This window comes from Lepidochelys olivacea, assembly GCF_965140295.1.
Source record: "Lepidochelys olivacea isolate rLepOli2 genome assembly, chromosome: 3".
NCBI classification, from domain to species: Eukaryota; Metazoa; Chordata; order Testudines; family Cheloniidae; genus Lepidochelys; species Lepidochelys olivacea.
The window spans coordinates 116609390-116631139 of NC_140413.1; the positions used below are offsets into that span (position 1 = coordinate 116609390).

A 21750-nucleotide genomic window follows, 5' to 3' on the forward strand; every position below is an offset into this window, starting at 1 on the left:
TGTGTAAGATAAATGGTCACTCTGTATTTTCATTTTTCAATAGGAGAACTGCGGTCACTTACAAACTACTTCCCCAAGAATGAGCCAAACCAGTGGTACGGTGGAATTTTAATCATTTTCTGCCATGAAAAATAGAATTTACCCCAACAGTTTTATAATCTGAAGCAGTAGGTTCTCAGATAATAACTTTTTAAAATCCATTGCTCAATAGAGGAGTATATTTTTTCTTACATTACACTTTCTGTAGTCCCTCTAGTGCAGGGGTGGCCAACCTGTGGCTCCTGAACCACATGCAGCTCTTCAGAAGTTAATATGCAGCTCCTTGTATAGGCACCGACTCCGGGGCTGGAGCTACCGGCGCCCAACTTTCCAATGTGCAGAGGGGTGCTCACTGCTTAACCCCTGGCTCTGCCACAGGCCCTGCCCCCACTCCACCCCTTCCCACCCCCTCCCCTGAGCCTGCCGTGCCTGCTCTTCCCTCTCCCCTCCAAGCCTCCTGCACTCCAGGAAACAGCTGATCGGGAGATGCAGGGAGGGAGCGGGAGGGGTTGATCAGCAGGGCAGCCAGTGGGCTGGAGGCGCTGGGAGCAGGGACGGGGGAGCTGATGGGGGGCTGCTGACGTATTACTGTGGCTCTTTGGCAAATTCTTACTCCTTGGTAAATTCTGGCTCCTTCTCAGGCTCAAGTTGGCCACCCCTGTTCTAGTGCTTTGTACTCGACAGACAGCCAGAAGGAAGAGCAGAAGTTAACTAGCCAACCCTTGTTTGAGAACTGTGCTAACATTATCAGTAAGTGTGGGGAAGAAGCGAGGAAGAAAACTAAATAGGAGCTTCTTGGTCTGTGCACAGCAATTCATTCTGGGATGAAAAGAAATAAGAAAGGATAAATGAAAATGGCAAAATCAGTAGGAAAAGAAATTGTATTTTTAAAACTGCTCAGAAGGATTTGCAAACAAATCCTTTAAAATAAAATAAAAAATAAAATAAAATAAAAAAAGAGTGAATTAATGAACAAAAACTCAGTAAGTACATTCTCCACTCTACACTCCCCCTTTAATTTCACTGCACTAAAATGAATGCTTCATCCCACCTAGTGCCCTCACACACAACTTCTCCTGAGGAGAGCATACAAATGAACACAAAGCGTCATATAAAGTGATATACTGTGGATCAAGGACAGCATATGGTCCTTTATACTGAACTATTTTTGTTGATCCATATTGCAAAACATTGCAATACAACATCACACAGAACAACCAGCGCATGTTTTTGGGGTTTTTTAGGACTAATTCATGCCACTTTTTCTTGATATCCTTTTCAATAAGTTTCTGTAGCTCCTAAAGATGATTCAGGACAATGCTATGTCAGGGTTTTAGCAAAATAGTAGATTACCTCATCATATCTTTACTGGATCACCTGCGTTGGAAGGGAACTCTAATGGGTCTCTTATTCCATATCCTTGCACCACCACAGGACTGATTGCAGTATATTCAGTCACCACTAATAGACGGTGTCTAGTCAAGCCTTAAATATATCGAGCAATGACAATTTCACAACCAGCTTTGGCAGCTCCACTTGTGCAGTTTTAACTAATATTTAACCTGGATCTCCCTGGCTGCAGCTTAAACCTTTTACATTTTAGCTTGTCCATTAAAAAATTAAAACAACTAGCCTTTTTTCTCCTCTTCTATTTTGTCCTAAACAGTTATCGAGTCTCCCCAGTCTCTTTTTCTCTGTATTGAACATGTCCAGCTCTCTTATCCTTTCCTCACACATCTTAGTTTCCAAACATTTTCTCTTGAGTATTTCTCACCTATATCTCTCTCACATTATAACAAATCAATTTCCTGCTAAGCAACATATCAGCTGTCAACATTCAAATTTTGCAGAAACATTTGCAAATCATCATTTGGACTTGCTTCTTCTTACTTCACTAATACAAATCTTTTAATTCTTCCTGGTCCTTCTATATGAGAGATACTGTAAGGGAATGCTATTGATTACATTTCCCTTTAACCCAGTTCCAGTGGGTAATGAGTTAACTGAATGAGTCTTCCAGCCAAGTTAAGGAGGAAAAATAAATTAACACAGTAACTGCTGTACTTCACAAACAATCCCTGGAATCCAACTGGGAAATTTTAGGGAAGAAGAGTCCACAAAGAGAAGGCACCAGAAGGAAAATTTGGAAACAGCAAGTATCAGGGATTGGGAGGAAAGGCAGCCATGCAAGGAGGGTGGGTGGGAAGCAAATGTGATTAGGGACTAAGCCCATGGTCCATCTTTTTGTTGTGTTTCTACAACACCTGGCACAGTGCCTATATTAGTCCCTAGGTGCTAAAGTAATACATATAATAAATAACAATCATAAAGATTCAATTGGGCAAGATGCTCAGCACTCTGGCCCCTATTCAGCAAAGCACTTAAGCACATGCTTAACTTCAAGACTTAGTTCCATTGCCTTCAGAGAAGGAAAACAGCAAAAGCAGGAAGATTGTTGGAGGCAGAGTGGGCAGCAGTATGAGGAGACGACTCTGGTAGCTGATCTATGACTGACGCTCCCTCTTTATGCGAAGGAAAGAAGAAAAATTGGAAAGAAAGAGAAAGAAGAGATAGAAATGAGGGTGAGACGGGGAGAAGGAAGGAAGCATATACAGAGGAAGAATACACTGTCTTTGATAGCATTAGCAGAAGGAAGTCACTACCACTTACAAAAACAGAACCTATCCAGGGTTATGTAATCTGAAATAGCATCATTATTGGGCCTTTAGCCAACTGGTTCCTGAGTCTCTGAAATCAGTCAGGGCTATTGTGTGTGTTACAGTAGTTAATGGGCTCTCTTCAAACCTGGAGTCCACTGGCTCTCCTCTTCCCACTGCTGCCTGCCCTGCTGAATGATGGTACGGCATTCTTTCCAAAGCCAGGTGGAAGGTCTCTGGAATCAGAGGGAGGGAGGGAACCTGGAGGGAGTCTGCAGCAGCACAACACACCCAGTTCCATTCAGACTAGGAGGGACACAGTCACAGTGCCTATAAGTGCCTGATTCAGTGCATCCCCTTTGGGCGGGGTCCTATGGAGTTGACTATAAGTCAAAGCTATCTTCCTGTGATACTAACCCCAAGGAGGTCAGTGGTGGAAATACAGTCTATCCACTCCCTGGAGCGAATGCCCTCCCTGGTGAATCAAACACAAACAAATGTTGTACAGAACACTGACGTTTCAGAGTACTGTGTAAGTGCTAAGTACTATTATAATTTATTTTATTATAGTCAGCTAAAATAAAGAAAACTTCTGAGTGGAATTTTTACTACCCAGACATTCTGAAGTTATCAGCTCTATTTGCTATTTTTAAAATCAATCTCATTACAGTGTGCTTTTGTGTTAGCTTTAACTTTTACAATTATAAAATGCACTTGTGATACTATAGAAAAAATTCAGTGAATATAATACCATCCAAAACAATTCCTTCCTCCCAACCTGGCAGAGAAAGGCTTTTACAAATGACAAATTTAGAGGAAGGGGGAGGAAAGGGAAGGAGAAAAAAAACTGCATAGTAGTATGACATATTGACTCTTTGATATCATTTTACAGGCAAGAAAAAGTCAGCATATAAGAGTGACAAGGTCAAGGAGAACTGACCCAATGTCATTTGTGTAACAGGACTGCATGGGAGTTACCTGACAATTGTCACAAGCATGACCACACAGCTTTAACTGTATGAGCGTATTATTAGAGGAAAGAACAAAATTACACTCATGCCAGTCTTAAGAGTACAAAGACGTAAGGCACTAGAATCTGCACCTGTCAGCTTTATCTTTGGAAGGTTATATTTTGATTTTTACAGCAATTACAAGTCTCTAAAAAATCTTGAATCTCTCAATAGCTATAATTCCTTTGGAGAGGAATACATGAATTCTTGCATTCCTGGGAAAACTCGCACTTATTCTGGGCCTAATATTGTGGCCCTTACATGTTTAACATTTGCTCCCATGAGTAATCACAATGACACCAATGGAACTAATGTTATGAGTATTATTCATCCTGGTATAGCATCCAGGAAAACAGGGTCCCAATCTTGATTGAGGATCTGAGCACTACTGTAATCACAGAATCACAGAAATGTAGGGCTGGAAGGGACCTCGAGAACTCTTCTAGTCCAGGCCCCCAGCACTTAGGCACAACCAAATAAACCTAGACCATCCCTGCCCAACCCATACTTAAAAATGACCAATGATGGGAATTCCACAACCTCCCTTGGAAGCCTATTCCAGTGTTTAACAACCCTTATAGTTAGAAAGATTTTCTAATGTGTAGCCTAAATCTCCCTTGCTGCAGATTAAGCCCATTATTTCTTATTCTACCTTCAGTGGGCATGGAGAATAACAGATCACGTCCTCTTTATAACAGCAACTGAAGTTTCCTGGGGTGATCATTAGTAATTCGATCCACATACAATATCTACTTTAGGTATTTCAAAAGTTAGACGTAAGGATACCTACTAGTAAATATTTTTTCCCCAAACATCTATGGGCAGGTCGTCAAGTGAATCTGAGCAAACTCAGTACACAGCGGCAAAGAACACAGATGGATTTCCATCACCTTTCTGTCCCGTCACCCAATCCCAGTCATTCCAAGGGCCCTTCCAGTGGCCCAGCATCACCAGCTTGCAGCACAGTTTGGCCATGCCAAGGAAAAGCACCATCCTACTCCAACATCAGGGCAGGAACAGAAGACGTACAGCCGGTGCAGCGGGCAGAGTGGTGGCTCTGCACTAGTCCCCTAGCCAAGGCTCTTCCTATTAGCTGCTGAGCATCCCCAACTCCACTTTCAGTGGGAAAAAAGTGCTTAGCACGTGGCAGGAGCAGGCCCTGGGATTCAGTGCAATTATGCCATGCCCATAGCTCTGCAATCCTCTACATTCCTGTCTGTTCTCACATGGTTGTATTTAATTGATTACAAGGACAGAGATAGGAGAGCTGTACTTTGTAAGAGCTAAAAGGAGCTGCACAGCAGATTGTCCGCTCATCAATAATGCAGGACCACAACCCATAAAAGGCTTATGCTCCAACTACTATCAATCTCGCCAAAGGTAAAATATTTATTTAACTACTGCAGCGGAAGCCAAATCCTCACAATATCAGGCTTTTCATTTGAAAAGCAAGGAAGTTAGAAAATGATTTATAAAGGTTATGCTGATGACTAAAAATTCATAAGCAACTCCGTGTCTGGTTTCAGTCTTGTACAGTCAGGGGACAGGGAGAAGGGGTGGTTGGATGAGGCAGGGGTCCCGGGGGCGCAGGCAGGAAGGAGAGGGGGGGTTGGATGGGGTGGCAGGGGGCAGTTAGGGGCAGGGGTCCGGAAGTGGGGGGGTGGATGGGACATGGGTCCCAGGGGGGCCGTCAGGGAACAGGGCGGGTTGGATGGGGCAGGAGTCCTGTGGGGGGTGGATAGGAGGTGGGAGCCAGGCCACAACCCCTTCCCCTAACCGGCCTCCATACAATTTCCGAAATCCAATGCGGCCCTCAGGCCAAAAAGTTTGCCCACCCCTGATATAGAGAATCCTCTTTAATAAATCCTCCCCTAAGAGATGTTTCCATCCAAACTGTGTGCTCCTCTGCACCTGTCAGCTTTCCCCCAACCCTTAGTTTAAAAACTGTTCTATGACCTTTTCAATTTTACATGCCAGCAATCTGGTTCCATTTTGGTTTAGGTGGAGCCCATCCTTCCTGCATAGACTCCCTCTTTCCCAAAAGGTTCCCCAGTTCCTGATAAACCTAAATCTTCCTCCCAACACCACTGTCTCACTCATACATTAAGACTCCGCACTTCTGCCTGTCTATCTGGCCCTTCGCTTGGAACAAGAAGCATTTCAGAGATTGCTACCTTGGAGATCCTGGATATTAGTCTCTTACCTAGAAGCCTAAATTTGGCCTCCGGGATGTCTCTCTTACCTTTCCCTGTGTCGTTGGTCCTTACCTATATCATGACCACCAGCTCCTCCCCAACACTGTACATAAGCCTTTCTAGATATCTCGAGCGATCTGCAACCTTTGCACCCAGCACGCAATTCACTATGTAGTTCTCCCAATCATCACAAACCCACCTCTTTATATTTCTAATGATCAAGTCCCCCATTAATATTACCTGTCTCTTCCTAATACCTGGGGCTGTCTCCCCTGGAGAGGTATCCTCAGTGCGAGGAGATACCATGACATCATCTGAATGATGCACTACATTGCATTAACCACTACTCAGCTCCAAGGTCCCTTCACTTGCTAAACCTTCAAACAACACCTTTATTGTTTTTTTTCATGCTGCCCATCACTTCTGGGAAAAGCTGCCTGTAAACACCCACAACACTAACTGATTGTCCCATTTTTTGACAGGCGGACTAAGGTTAGACATGCCACCATGACTGTATACACAGAAATGGGAGGAAAAGGACAGGAGAACAAAGGAAGCTTCAAGATGTAGAAAGCATAGATGATTCTATGCACTGAACTCTTGAAGTCCATGGAATTTTTGTGTGTTGAGGAACTGCAAAATTAGGGTTTGATCCTGAAACATTAATGTTAATGAGAGTTAACAATACCCAGTTCATCTGTAGTGCTCAACGCAGAGAAGGAAAGTAAGTGTCTTTATCACCAATTTACATATGGGGAAACTGAGGTACAGACAGGTGAACTGACTTTGAGCAGAGCAGGTCAGGGGCAAAGCCAGAAATAGAACCCTGATGTCTGGACTGCCAATCTACTGCCCTGCATAATGCCATATGCTTTTAAACATCATTAATAATGTAATACTAGAGGAAACAACCAGAAATCTGCAAACACATCATAAGCAAACGTTTTCCTATAGATTAGTTTAGAACAGTAGGTTTTTGAAATGTATAAATAATTTTAAAATGCTTTCCTGGCTTCAAAAAGTATTGTATTTGTTATCTATATGAACAGATGACAGATATAACCATTCAGAATCAGTCACTTACCTTGAAGCCTTTGCATAACATCGGCAATATGCCTGGGCGATCTCCCCACTAGCCTGGAGGAGGCCATGGTCTCTTTGCAGCAAGAATGCTTTCAGTGACAGAATCTCCACACCAAGCCACAGACCTCAACAGGATAGAGAGTTTGGACTACTTCCTTTTAGAAAACGTCACTTAGCTTGAGCACAGCATGCCTATGATGAGTCACAGCAGCCTCTTCCCCAATGAAAGCACAGTACTCGCTTGCAATGATTGTGCTACAGCACTGTCCTTCCTTCATCAGACCACAGAAGCCTGAAAAAAGAAAGATGTGGGCTTTAGAGAAACCTGCACCAGTTCCTGTAAAACTAAGACCCATAATCTTATTAGCTATTCTAACACAAAGAGTGGCATGCATGGCATATATTGTATTGCTCAAGCCAGAGACACAATTAATGCTGAAAGCCTGGTTGGCAAGCACTACTTCAACTGAAAGTACACAAACAAATGATTAAAGTCAACTGAAAACATGCCAGACATTGATACTTTTTATGACAGGATTGAGTATGCTGTTTCAGAAGGCTACGGTACATCAAATATTAAAATAATATTGCATCTAAAGGAAGAAATATAAAGTCCCTGGTAAAACTGAAATAGTTTAAAACTATCACTATATTTCATTGCATTAAAAAAGAACAGGTAATAACTTTTTGATCAGGATAAAATGTTAATCCCTAGTTCTACTAGGTTACTGTCCATAATCTGAAATGTCTCACTTTGCCTATTATATTTTTTTAATCACAGTCGTAGTGTACAGTAAAGTTGCTTTTTTGGTCACTTGGCATAACATTTAAAGTGTAATTAACATTACAGGTCTTTAATTCACCACTGTTACTCAAGTTTTATGCTAGTGTAACTCTACTGAAATCAATGGAGTTACATCAGTGTAAAACTGCCCTGTTACAGCAGCACCTTAGGCCTCCAAAATGCTACCGTAAAACAATACCCTGACTTCTGAACAGCAAGAAAAAATTGGACTTCCAGGGGGGTTAGCTCCTCAGTGGAAGAGAAATGAGTGGATACAGACCTAGAACATTCCTTTCTACCTTGTTTTATGCATAGTGCATACACAGGGCCAGCGCCCTCCCTCCCCCCGACACAGCTGAACTGCACTTGACACAGGGCCTGGGAAGGGGTGGGAAAAGTAGCTGTAGTACACTTTTTTGTACTCCCCTGATCCTGGAGCCAAAATGCCCACTGCCCTAACAGAGAGCAGCCGTTAGACTGTTCTACGGTAGGCAGTCTAGAATGTTCCTGCAGGGTCTGCACCACTCTCTGAGGGTTGTAAAAGCACATCATGCTCCAGTTCCACCCTCATCTTGTCCCCTTCTGCCCTTGAAATACTCCCTACACCCTTATGTCCAGGGAATCCCGGTCTGCCATTTTAGGCAATTCTTGGTCCTCTTTGCACTGCCAGAGCAGTACAAAGTAGACAGAGCAGGGAGTCAAGATCCAGCCCATTGTTCCTATTCACAGTGCTGTGCTCAAAATCTCATACCAAAGAGTGTATGATTCTGCAGGTCTAATTCTCCTCTTAATCCTAACAGTTTTACATCAGTGTGAGTCCACTGACTTCAGTGGCATTGTTTCTGATTGCACCTGTTTCAGTGAGAGGATAATCAGGCTCTGCAGCACTATCTGTATGTTATATCTGTACCAGCACTAAGGAAGTGTGAACCATGGGTTCAGCTGGAACAGATTTGCTAACATTTTGAACAATAATTTAGACAAGGTGCAGGCATTTTTTATTGCATGCAGCTGGAGGTGCTCCTGTGCAGGGCTAGCTGACACAGTATTAAAAACACCGCCCGACTGTCTACTCTCCAACTACAAACATAAGTAATACCCTGACAGCTGCACCTGTACCACATGTATCATTGTCTCTTACAGCAAATAGTCAAATGCTGGTGTTGATCAGTGGATGGTTCTGGCCAGAGAGAAGCATGGCCAGAGCAATTCTGGGATGTATCAATTCAGGTCACACACTGTGGCAGAGCCCATTCTGGTGCTCCTTACAAAAATTAAAGCTACCTTTCTCTAACAAAACCCACAAGGTAGTTTGGCAATGGAAACAGTGCTTGCCCTCCCCCAAAAAGTTAAATCCTCTTTGAAGTACAGTGGATTGTGCTGGTGAAAATAGTTGCAATTTGCAGCTCTCTCCTCCAGTTGCAGTGAACCTAGTCCACCAAACTGAGTCAAGGATGCACAGAATTATTCAGCCCTCTTAATGATTAACTCTGAGTATCTATATGTGCAGTGTATCAGCTTATTCAATGAGTGGTCCAAAGACAGCCACATCAATTGAATACACTGTATTTTTATTTTTCAAAAGAACTAGCCTTAGTTTTGTTGTCAACAACAGAGTTCTTTTTCCCTACTGATGCAATAAAAATATTATTTTCTTAAAATACTTGTATGAACTGGGTCTGGATGATCATTTATTAACCCACTCAAAACACGTGGACCTAGATCCTCAGCTGGTATAAATCGGTGAAGCACCAATGAAGTTAATGTTGGTTTAGACCAGTTGAGGAAGATACTTACTCCTTAGTAAATTCCAATTCCAATGTAAAATAATCTAGACTATGGTGCAGTGCATATATATTTAGATTTCCCTTACACATACTGTTTTCTCTGCATAAAATGTACAGGTTGAGCCAGTTCACCTTTATAAATGGGATTGTAGCAATTAATAAATTATCTTGCTGAGAATAAAGAGTGAGTGCTGTGTAGTGAGAATTCATGGCCCTAAATCATAATTTGAAAGCTCCTTTGTAAGCAGTGGGAAGTGATTCTAATATAAAGAGGGGGAACTAACCTGCAACAGATGGGGAAAGAAAACGGTATTAGACACGGAAACAACAGCATCACCACAGTCACCTCATCAACCAGAAAGAACCATAGGAACATATAGTAGGCATTACCAACACAGATTAAAGGAACATTCTTTGTAGTCTAGTATCCTGTCTCCAGTAGTGGCTATCACCTGATGCTTCAAAGGAAGATAAAAAACAAAACCCAAAATGCACATAGTTTTGCAGTGTAATGGGGAGTATATTTTTTCCTCACCTCCCACAGGCAATCAGTTTATATCTCAAGGCATAAGATCTGTTTGTTGTTCTAACAATGTTTTACTCTTTAGAGTTGCAAATACTATTAAAATTCCATTCACTAAACATATTTACAGCACTTACGGAAAAACATTTCATTATAAAAAACTAGCAGGTTTTCCCATTGTGTATCAGCCATACGTATTAAAAACTTGAAAGAATACATTTTCAAAACATGCACAGATTTGTAACTATTTGGAGTCCTTGTCTTTAATGGCAATTGCATGACTTAAAACAGCAATGCTTTAGAAAATTAGCTCTAAATACAAGCATTTCTATAAAACTTAGACTGAAGTACCCAGTAGTCTGCAAGCTGCTCAAGGTTTTAGCATTCTACAGGTGACTAAAGCCTTATTTTTGTTACATTATTATTGTTATGCCATATTATTAATTACATTTACTTGTTGACAGAGATATACAGTAGAACCTCACACTTACGAACACCTGACAAATGGAGATTGTTCATAACTTTGAACAAAATGTTATGGTTGTTTTTTCAAAAGTTTACAACTGAATATTGATTTAATACAGCTTTGAAACTTTACTATGCAGAAGAAAAATGCTGTCTTAACTATCCTAATTTAAATTAAACAAGCTCAGAAACAGTTTCCTTACCTTGTCAAATCTTTTATTTTAATCTTTCCCTTTATTTTTTTAGTAGTTTATGTTTAACACAGTACTGTAGTGTATTTGCTTTGGGGTATTTTTTGGCTCTGCTGCTGCCTGATTGCATACTTCCAGTTCCAAATGAGGTGCGTGGTTGACTGATCAGTTTGTAACTCTGGTGTTCATAACTCTGAGGTTCTACTGTACAGAGACTAAGGATATGAGATAAAAATGAACAAGTATACTTAACAGTGTAATAAACGTTCATCTCATTTAAAGACATAATTGTCATCTGCCTGGGCACATGTGTGGCCCAGTGTGATTTTAAAATAAAAATAAAAGATGAATAGTCAATTTCTGCCCTCAGATAAAAGCACAAACCCCAGTAAAGTCAATGGCAGTTGTGCATGTCAACCCAAGAACAGAAATCGGCTCTTGCATGGCACTGGTTTTAAACTCTGTAGAATGTGTTACTTTTTCTGCAAATGTAAGAAAAGGGAAATCTTATCTCATGTAGAGAACACTAGTACCAAATCTCTCATGTTACCTTTTTCATGAGAAGGCCTAAATTATTTCACAACACTTAGAAACATGTTAGCTGTACTTAAAAACAGGCCACTGAATGAAAATAAACAAGTTTCCGTTTATTGGTAGACCTGGGCCAAGCACTAGGAGATCTCGTGGTATCTCATTCTTCTATTCTTTAGAGTTATAAAACATGTGATAACTAATGAATATGTGATAGTCTTAAAAAACCACGCAGAATCTTCTGCACGCTATACTTAATTTCAGTATCCAATCTAACACTCTCGTTGATGACAGAAAAGGTGTTTCCTGGTTGAAAAATGGGAAACAGCAAAATACGTGTCTGTCTTTTGGTCAAAAAAACTATATTTTGAGAAGCTGTAGTGTTTGCTCTTTTACATGTGTACCATTTCACACTAATTCACACACTATTTAAGGAGAGCATTCAAGAAATTTCCGCCCCTTTCAAATGAGCAATCTTTGGCCCGCCTATAAATTGATCCTGCTGCCTTCTTAGGCCTCAATTAATTTTTAAAAATTGTTGGTAGATGGCTTAATTCATTCATGTTTGTAAAAATGCTTCCAGGGCCTTAGATAAGAGAAACCATAGAAGTAAAAAGTACCTTTTGTTATTATTATGTTTATATTGGAAGAGAAAAATGCTTACATCCATAAAAGCATACAAAAATATCTTTATAGTATTTATAGTATGTAGTGCACTGTGAATTACAATTATTGTTAGTAATAATAAATCCATTTGGTAGAGGGTTACTAACCCAACAGAATACAAATTCATAGTTATGTTACAGTCTAGCAGAAAGAGGAAGGGAATAGCAGAAATATGCAAATGACAGGATGAACACTTAACTAAAAAAAGAAAGTCTTGTTTTTTATTATTATTTTGATATTACTAATCATGTGCTGTGTATCACAATGTTCGTAGTGCTCAGCTACTGGTCATTGGATCTGGCCACTAGTCATCAGAATGTGTAAACAACAGTCAATAGCTGACTTAAGCTAACAAGATATATGCCTGGTGCAAATAGATTTAAAATGTCCACACAGGGCTTTATTAAAATGATTTAAAAACTGGTTTTGGTTAAACTGGTGTTAGTTTTGTGTGTTGACAAGGATACACTTGGGATTACAACTCAGGAGGTCCTGGCCTCCAGTCCCGTGCCAATATCTTAAATTATGCTCCCTCGGGAAGAAAGTTTAATAAAGCAGCCAAATATGCTCTTATATAGCCCAAAGTGCTCAGCTACAGCTGTAGCAACTACACTGTACTAAGTCTGTTTCAAGGAGAAAATTTAAACCTGAAAAGCAATAGTATAACAGTGTTTCAAGCAGAGATACCATTTGGTTTTTAATCTTGTGAATAAAAGAAAGAAATCGCTATTGGACCACATTTAAATTGCAAATCTGTACTTGTTCGCAAATGCATTGTACAATACAACCAGCTTATGTGCGCTGCTGCTCTCCCAAAATCTGCTGGCTCTTAAACATACACCACATAAGATCATGGAAAAAACATCAGTTTGGCACTGGAAAGTGTTCAGATACTGCTGTTCCCAACTCCCATCCCTGTCACTTTGTACTTCCTTTATTCTACATCAGGGATTGCTTTCGGAAAAAGAAGATGAAGGAAGATGTAAATGCTGACCTTTCAAAAAGGACGCTATATAGAGACATTCAAACAGGACGCTGGGGTCTAAGATATTGTAAATGTCTCCACTCCAAAACTGAAAGAATTAATATTGGTAAATGGTCAGGTTTTTTTCCCTGAAAAAGCAAGTGAAGTACCCACTCTGGAGCTTCAGATGCTTCTTGTTCTGGCAGTTATATTTCTGCATGCTTTTGCACTTTAAAACATAATGTTGAGGGCTTATAAATTGAACATATGGAGGGTCTGGGGTGAGAGGTCATATTTAACGTAAGCTGAATGTTTGGCATTTTAGAATATGGTATATTCATCATACAAATGCCCTGTACCTTACTCTGCAGACTGCAAAATGGTCAGCGAGGCTCTAGTCCTGCAAGCATACAGGGATGTGCTTAACTTTAAGTGTCTGAACAGTCCCACTAATTTCAGTGCATTGTTTCAAGTTAGGCACCTGTATAAACATTTGTAGGAAGGAGATCTAAAACGTGAATTTGCTTTTTATATTTTCTGTGAAGCCAGGAAAAATATAATAACACTAAGGTGCCTACCTTCTCGGATGGGTATGTACTCAGGCTGCTAGCCCCTCCCACAGCTTGCGCCATGGCTACTCTTTTATTTTTAGCACACTAGCTCAATCAGAGGTAGCATGGGTATGTCTACTCAAGCTGGAAATTTTCCCTCCAGCGAGAAGTGAAGACTTACCTTTCCGCAACTTTAACTCTTAACTGTTCTACTCAGACAGAAAAACACTAAAATTCTTGATCAGTCCTGAGACTTCCAAGCAAAAAGGGGCACGTGGCCTATAGTGATAAAGACTCCCTTTCCTGTTCAAAAGAAAGAACATTCATAGTAGGGGTTTTCTTTGACACTAGGTGCCAATACTAATGTAACTCAGCATAACTCCACTGAAGTCAATGGGCTGTAGCAATTTATGCTAGAAAGGGAACTAGTCCTAGTGAAGTATCCTTTAATGAGTCAAGCTCAAATTTTAATAAACTAAAATAAATACCCCATCCTGATGTATATTCATGATTATGAAAACTCTTGAGTACAGTCTATTTAAATTGTAACAGTCTGAAGTACAACTACCATTTATTAAAACAATTAATTTATTAACTGGAAAATGTGCAGAGCTGGTGATGAAAAGGAAAGTATGGATTGCCTGCATTCAAGAGACCAAATGGAAGGGAGCGAAGAGAAGAGGTACTGGGGAAGGCTATTAGCCATTATACTATGGAATTTTGAATAAGATAAATGGAGCTTTAGACAAAGTGATGTGGGAATGTGCAGTGGTTGTGGATAGGATAAGTCACAGGATAATTTTCATTATGTTAGCTCTTGAAAACATCCCCCTAAATGTTGCATGTGCATAACCCCAAGTAGGATGGGAGGAACAAGAAAAAGAGAATTTCTGGGGGGAAATGGACACTGTTGTACAAAAAATTATAAAGAATGAAAGAGTGACTCCACTGATAAATCTTAATGTCTACATGGAGAGCGACAGTAAATGCTTCTAAAAGGTAGCATGGCAGCCATGGGTCTGGACATAGAAACAAGGAAGGAGAAACTATCTTACAGTACACGCAGACATATAATTTAGTAGTCAATACAATCTTTGCTAAGAAGGAAGAACACTGGATCAGAACAGTAGTAGGAGGTAGTAGATGGTTTATCAGGGAGTAATCTAATCTGAAGAACATCAAAAAACTGTAAGATCATCCCAGGGGAAAGCAGTGCAACTCAATATAGAATGCTAGTTCTTGACTATGGGTACATAGTGAATATGTGAAGAAAATGGTCCAAAGCAATAAAGAAAACGAAGCACTGGAAGCTTAATGAAGTTAACAAGGGGTTTAAAATGAACATGTTGGAGATCTATTTAGAAGAGTTAAGAGAAAATGCAAATCAATGACGGAAGCATACTGCAAGCAAAATTCCAGAATGTGGAAAGAGTCTGCTTGATGAAACAAAAGCAAGAGCCTTCCTCCTTCCCCCCACCCACCCCCATCACATCTGATGGTGGAATGACTAAGTTTGAGAGGTTGTGGAGAAAAAGAACAAGCATTTTTAACTTTGGCAAGCAATGCTCCAACAGCCAGATTTTCAGCAGTATAAAGAAGTCAAAAGAGGTGGCAGTCGCTACGGCTAAAGCCATGGAAGGCTTATATGACTGTCTTGAAACATAGGAGGGTGAGAAGGAAATATATAAACTGGTGAAGACCTACAAGAAAACTAAAGACATTGGTGAGATCAAAATAATTACACTGAAAGTGCAAATACATTGATCAATGAGAACCAGATTAAGGAAGAGGGGAGAAATTACTTTGAAATGTTTATGAATGAGGAGACTCCAAGAGAACCATGCTGCATGATGAAACCAGACCACAGTCTGCTGGCACCAGTCCTAGGAGAAGCTGCAGAACCAACAAGCAAAAATAAGAAAGCTCTCAGCCCCAATGGCTTAGCAGCAGAAATATGGAAGTGCCTGGGTCAAATAGGTGTGAACATATTGACACAACTGTTTAATTCCATTGTGAGGATTGAGAAGACAGCTAATGCCTGAGAAAAATACTGGTACTGATGTGCTCTAAGAGAAAAAGAGACATACAAGAAGTGTAACTACCTTGGCATTAAACTTATGAGCCACAGGATGAAGATTTCAGAGAAAGTTATTGATAAGAGACTATGAAGAAAAGCAAAAGGTCAGTGACAATCAGTTTGGATTCGTTCCAGGCAAGTCAACAACAGATGTTATTGCTGCATTAAGATTTCCCTATATTTTTCCACAAGCAAAAGGGGAAAACCTTGGACATAGTATTTATCGATCTTCAGACAGCTGATGACCCCGTTGTCAGAGAAATCATATGGTAGCGTCTGAGAATGAAAGATACTTGAAGGCTATATTAGAGTCATCCACAACATGTACAAAAGTGCTGTTACCACCGTTAGGAGGCCACATAGAGAAACCCAGCAATTTCTTGTAAGAGTTGGAGTGCATAAAGGCTCAGCATCACACCCCTTTCTGTTCATGTTGGTGCTTGATTTACAGAAAACAAGCAGCGAAAGTAGCTCTCAGGTGTATGCCTTCTGCAGAAGATGCAGTGCTCGTGGGGGAGAGCAAAGAGGGAGTGCTAGAAGATTTAGAGAGATGGGTATCTATTTGAAAGAAATGGCATGGAAATCAGTGACACAAAACAGAGTATATGATCTACAGATTTGACGATGCATTTCAGAAAGACAATGAGACTAAGTCTGGGGGAGCCAATCACAACCCAGAGGTACAGAAATTCAAGTACCTAAGTTTGACAGGATAATGGTGTACTCAACAATGAACTTATATGTAGAACAGGAAAGGCATGGACTAAATGGAGAGAAGTGCGTGGAGTGATCTGCAATAGGAAAATGCCTATCAAATTGAAAAGCAAGACCTATAAGACAGTAATTAAGCCTGCACTTTTGTATGGCTCTGAATGCTAGGCACCAAGGAAGAGCCAGGAGTAGATCTGAAGTACAATGGAAATGAAAATGTTAAGATGGATGCTTGGAGTTACCAGAATGGACCATATTCAGAACAAACAATCTAAGGGAAGTGTGAAAGTGGTACCAATTATAAAAAAGCAGAAGGAATCCAGGCTTAGGTGGTTTGGACATGAGAAAAGAAGATCAGAAGAATATAGGAAATAGAGTGAAGGATTGGAAGACCAAAAACCAGATGGATGAATGTTATACAAAAGGATCTCATTAGCTGCGGAGTTTCCAAGGAACTGCTTCAAGACAGACCGGAATGGAGAAGGACTCGAAGAGATGACCCTATATAGATGGAAACAAATGCTAGAAAAAGAAGAGGAGATTTAATTTAAATACAAATCATACATGACTTTGAGCACATCAGTGATTAATGTCCATCCAGTTGTATTTCATAACGAATGGTATAAAATGGAATTGCCACTGATTTAGTCAGTCTGAAGACAACATATTAAAAATTAAGATCATAAATGAAAAGAAATCCAGGAAAGCAGAGACAATCTTTCAAACTTCACATTTGGGCATGATCTGTTTGATTTTTGGACATCAGTTCCTCTTTTCTTTAAGACATTTTATTAAAGAGTGTTTCAAATATCCACAAAATAATGAACAGGTGGTTGCTGTCAGAAATAGTGAACATCTCCAAAAATTACAATATTGTACTCTTAAAACATTGTGACATATAATTTACCACTTAAGGTTAACTACAATAATCAATAAAGTATTTCTATTATTCATAATTAAGTCAACATAGCACCCAGACAGATGAAAGTAACATTTAAATATAGTTTAGCAACATTTTGTTATATAGACCTGAAGGGTTAAAACACATCTTAGCCTTTGTGAAAATGATGCTCAGAGAGCACTCAAAATTAATTATCATCAATACTACAACAGAAAAATACATCCTTTCTGGGTTTCTTTTGGACAACAGCCTCAGCACTTGCAAGGTTCTGGTAGGCACTCTGAAACAACATACAACCTCCCCACAAATCACACAGGAACAGATTATGAGCCCCTTACTGACATTGCTGTGCAGTTAATCACAGGAGTAGTCTCACTGACATCAACTGGATAACTCATGAGTATCTGCTCACACAATCTGGGCCATAACAGCAGACTCTGAGAATAGTTCAACCAAGCACTTCTCCCACTATTAATACTGTAACCACTAGTATCACTAGAGGAGAAATCATCACCCCTCAATGTCAAAATCCTAGAAACACCCTTGACTGCTAATATTTCAGATCTGGTATCCTTCAAAGTTTTTACACGCACCCACACAGACACAGACACACACACCCCAGTGCATTTTTGTTGGAACTTTTGTTGCAATATTCTTGCCCTTAATGCATCACCATTCTGTACAGCCCAAGCTGGGCAAATACATACAGTGATAACCTGACAAGTCACTGTTTCTAGGTGAAATATAATTGCTCTGTAGTGTATGTCAGGAATGGATGCTATTGTAACATTTGTGTGTTCAGTTCCCTAGCCTTTGGTGCATATCCCCCCCCCCCCACATACACACACACACACACCCGCTCCCTGGGGTAAGGGCCTGATCTATAAAATCCATTGAAGTCCATGGAAAGTCACTGATTTCACTGGGTTTTGGTTCAGGCCAAAGAAGAGTTTCTGTGGTGGGGTGCTCTGCCTCATAGGGTTTGATTACAATCCCATATTTTCCTGTTCAGAATCAAATACATTATTCTTAACCCCACCAATACCCCACAGGCCGCCGTCCCCGGTTCCTGCATGGCTCTGAGGCAGAAGGAGGGCTGCCCCTAACGGAAATGACACTGTAGAAACTGAGCCGTCTTCACACAGGACGCAGCGACCCAACCTGCGCCCATGATCGGGAGGGCAAGCCTGCCGGGCGGGGCGGCGCGGCGCGGCGCGGTGCGGCGCGGGCTGCCGGCTTGCTCCGACCGCCGCCGGCTTCCCCGGCCAGCCCCGTACCTCTCTCCCGCAGCGCTCCGCTCCTCTGCGGCCGCCCTCCCGGTGCCCCGGCCCCTGGGCTCTCCGCGGGCTCCTGCCTCCTCGCCGAGTCCCGGGGCTGTGCCTGCAGGGCTGACAGGAAGCCCCCGGCTGCCTGGTTACCGAGTGCAACAATCCGACACACGCTCTGTCCGTACACACACGCGGCGGCACCTAGCAGCGGCCACCTCCTCTCTCCCTCCTCCCCGCTCCCTCCTCCTGCAGTCAAACCATGCGGCCGGAGCCCCCCTCCTTCCCCCGCCACCGCGGGCTTCTCGCCGTCCTTGCGATGGGGAAGCAGGTGTGTGTGAGGGGGGAGGGCTATGTGGCCCCTTTGCGTCCCTCCTGTCCAGGCTCTGGCCCCGCCCCGCCGCTACACGCAGTGCATCGCTCCGGGGATGCACTGTGTAAGAGTGGGAGAGGCGAAGTGGCTGTAGGCGATGCAGGATTTCCCTGCGCAGATACCCCCCCCCCCCCCCACACACACACACCCCACCACCACCAGCAGCAGCACACACACGCGCGCGCTAGCCCGCCCCCTTGCAGTGTTTCCCAGGCAGCGGCTGGGCTGTCATTTGTCCCCAGCCTTCTCTCTGTCCCCTCCCTCCCCGGGGAGGTTTCCATTAGTGGGAGCAGGAGGGGCTGGCCCTCACAACACGCGCTCCTCCAATCTCCTTCTCTCGGCTCCCTGTGATTTGCTTTGCAGTGTCCAAGCGCAGCCCATGGTCCGATGCACACTATTGCTAAGGGGGGAAATGTGTATACCAAACCCTACATTTTTTCAAGCACAGACTCTCATATCGTGAACGCAGCTGGGGACAAAACTGCAAGTGTAATCAACCTGGGCCCCAACGCCATCCTTCTACATGCCTAACTGCCTGATTTACCAGTTCAATACTAGGATCTAAATTACACTGCAATTTTGCACTAATCTGTAATTGCAGGTGTATAATTGCACCTGTGATATTAGAGGCAAGCTTCAGACCCAGCTAAAAATGAGGCCAAAATATTCTGTAGTAATGATCCAAAACACTACAGCTTATTCGTAAAATACCTTGTATTTGTATAGGGCCTTCAGTGTGGATCTCACAGCACTTCACAAATATTAATGAGTTAAGCATTCCTGTTTGAGGAAACTGAAGCACAGAGAGGTGTGAGTGACTTACATAATATGACCTTACTAGAAGTATTTGAGGGATCTAGGAATACAGACTAGGTCTCTTGACTCCCATTCCTGAGTTAGAAACATAAGATTAACCTTTGTCCAATAGTATTACTGCAGGGTTTTGAACCATTACTGTAGAATAATGCTGTATTGCAGATGTCCCCTTTATTTGAGGGTCTTTATTTTTTTCCCCCTTTCCATTTTTATTGCATTTTGGTTAAAGCTTTTTCATACAAAAGATAGAGGATTTTTTCCTCCTTAGGCATCTCTGCTCACCTCTCTTCTGTGGCACTGAGGGGAACAAAGGAGTGGTATATGGCTGCAAAGTGAGAAGGGGAGAGGAGCAGAGCCAGTGTAGCACATTCTGTACCTTTCCCAAGGCTCTGAGAGCCTCTCTGTGGCAACTAGAACTTGGCAACATTAGAGCACTCTAGGGTATGGGTGCCTTGGCTGGCTGGAGGGAGTCAGAGTTAGGGAGTAGAAGTGTTACATGGCATCCTCCCAACAGAATTCCCATGATATAACTAAGGATGTTAATGCTTCCCTTCCAGCACAAACTTCTAATCTGCAGCATCTACCTTGCTCAGTGGGGTAACTATGCAGCCCATGGGTTGGTCTACACTATCGCTTAAGTCGATGTAACTTCCATCACTCAGGGGTGTGAAAAAGACACACCCCCCCAAGCGATGTAAGTTCCAGCGACCTAAGCACTGTCCACACCAGTGCAATGTCAGCTGGAGACGCTCTCCTGACCACATAGCTTCCGCCTCTGGCAGAGGTGCAGTAATTATACCAATGGGAGAGTGCTCTCCCATCAGCACAGCTCATCTTCACCAGATGTGCTACAGCAGCACAGCTGCATCAGTGCAGCTGCGCCGATGCAGCGCTGTAGTGTAGACTTGCCTATAGTATGACAGACAGTAAGACCAGAAAGCTGGAGCCAGGACATCCAGGGGTGATCTGAGGTCTGTAGAATTACATGGCAAGGATTCTCTATGGAGCTTTGGGTGTATGCATTTGGGAGGCCATTCCCTGGGTCACTTCTACTAGGTCCCAAAATCTCTTTGCCCCTGGCCAAGCACAGCCGCAGATATTTTTCCTTACACAGAAACCTGAAGAAGAGAAAAATGTAAGAGAGGGGAGCCCTTAACATTTGTTTTTTCTTTAAAAAAAAATTCTCCATTGGCCTTGCTACTGTGTCTGTTACATCATGTCAGTTGTAGCACAGAGGGTAGAAAAAGGAAGTGGGTGGTGACTTCTTGCTGAATTTCCCCTTAAAAAACACCACATCTTATTCTTAGAGAAACTCCTCTTCTTGCTTACTGTCTCTTTCCAAATATTTGGTTTTCTTTCAACTTCCTGAGCAAAGAATACAAGAATAAAAGTATCTTTTTTACTATACGAGTATTAGATATATTACACTATAATAAAATCCCATTACTGAAATAAATGAGCACATAAAAGTATACAAAATGGTAGGAGGGTATACTGTCTTCATTGTTGTATTATGTAACTTATCTGTACAGTTAAAACTACTGAGATATATTCTGCCTCTCAGTTACCCTGGATAAGCCCAGAGAAACATCACTGACTTCAGTGCAGTTACTCTGGATTTACTGTGATGTCACAGAAAGCAAGATTTGGCTCTTTACGTAAATGTCCCCCTTTTTGTGTTACAGAAAACAATAATGTGGGTATCATCCTTCCTCCTGACCCTTCTGACATAAAACATCATACCCACAGTTGAACAAACTGGAGACCACCCTGAAAAAGAAATGTGTTCAGTGATTAAACTGGGTTGCATTTCAGAACTTCATTATTTAAATGCACAAATCTAGATTTTTGCCATAGTCAAAGGAGTGACAGTAACTTCATTCAGACTCATGCCTTATATCTTTCTTGAAAGCAGAATGTACTCCTTTAAGCCACTTTTTAAGATTGTTTTCTCACAACCAAATAACATCTATAAAATTTTTATGAAAGAGCCCTTCTGCAGTAATTGCTTCTTGTACCTTATTTTCTTTTAATATTACAGTGTTTATGAGATCTAGAGGAAATAACCAAACTCATTTGTAGCTTTTTCGTTAGAGAAATATCTAGTGTGACATCTCAGTGAAGCTATACTACAATTCTCCTCCAATAGGTTGTTTTGTTT

At 41.7% G+C, this 21750-nt stretch overlaps 1 protein-coding gene across 1 annotated transcript in view; it reads right to left on the reverse strand.

Moving 5' to 3' along the window:
- Positions 1-18486, reverse strand: part of SYNE1 (spectrin repeat containing nuclear envelope protein 1) — a 503778-nt gene extending 485292 nt beyond the window's left edge. The window contains exons 1-2 of the mRNA XM_084624934.1: positions 18413-18486; positions 6986-7276 (exon numbers count right to left, since the gene is read on the reverse strand). Coding sequence (XP_084481060.1) covers positions 6986-7052 — 67 coding nt within the window. The 5' untranslated portion in view covers positions 7053-7276; positions 18413-18486. The remainder of the gene's footprint in view (positions 1-6985; positions 7277-18412) is intronic.
- Between the last annotated feature and the right edge of the window lie 3264 nt (positions 18487-21750).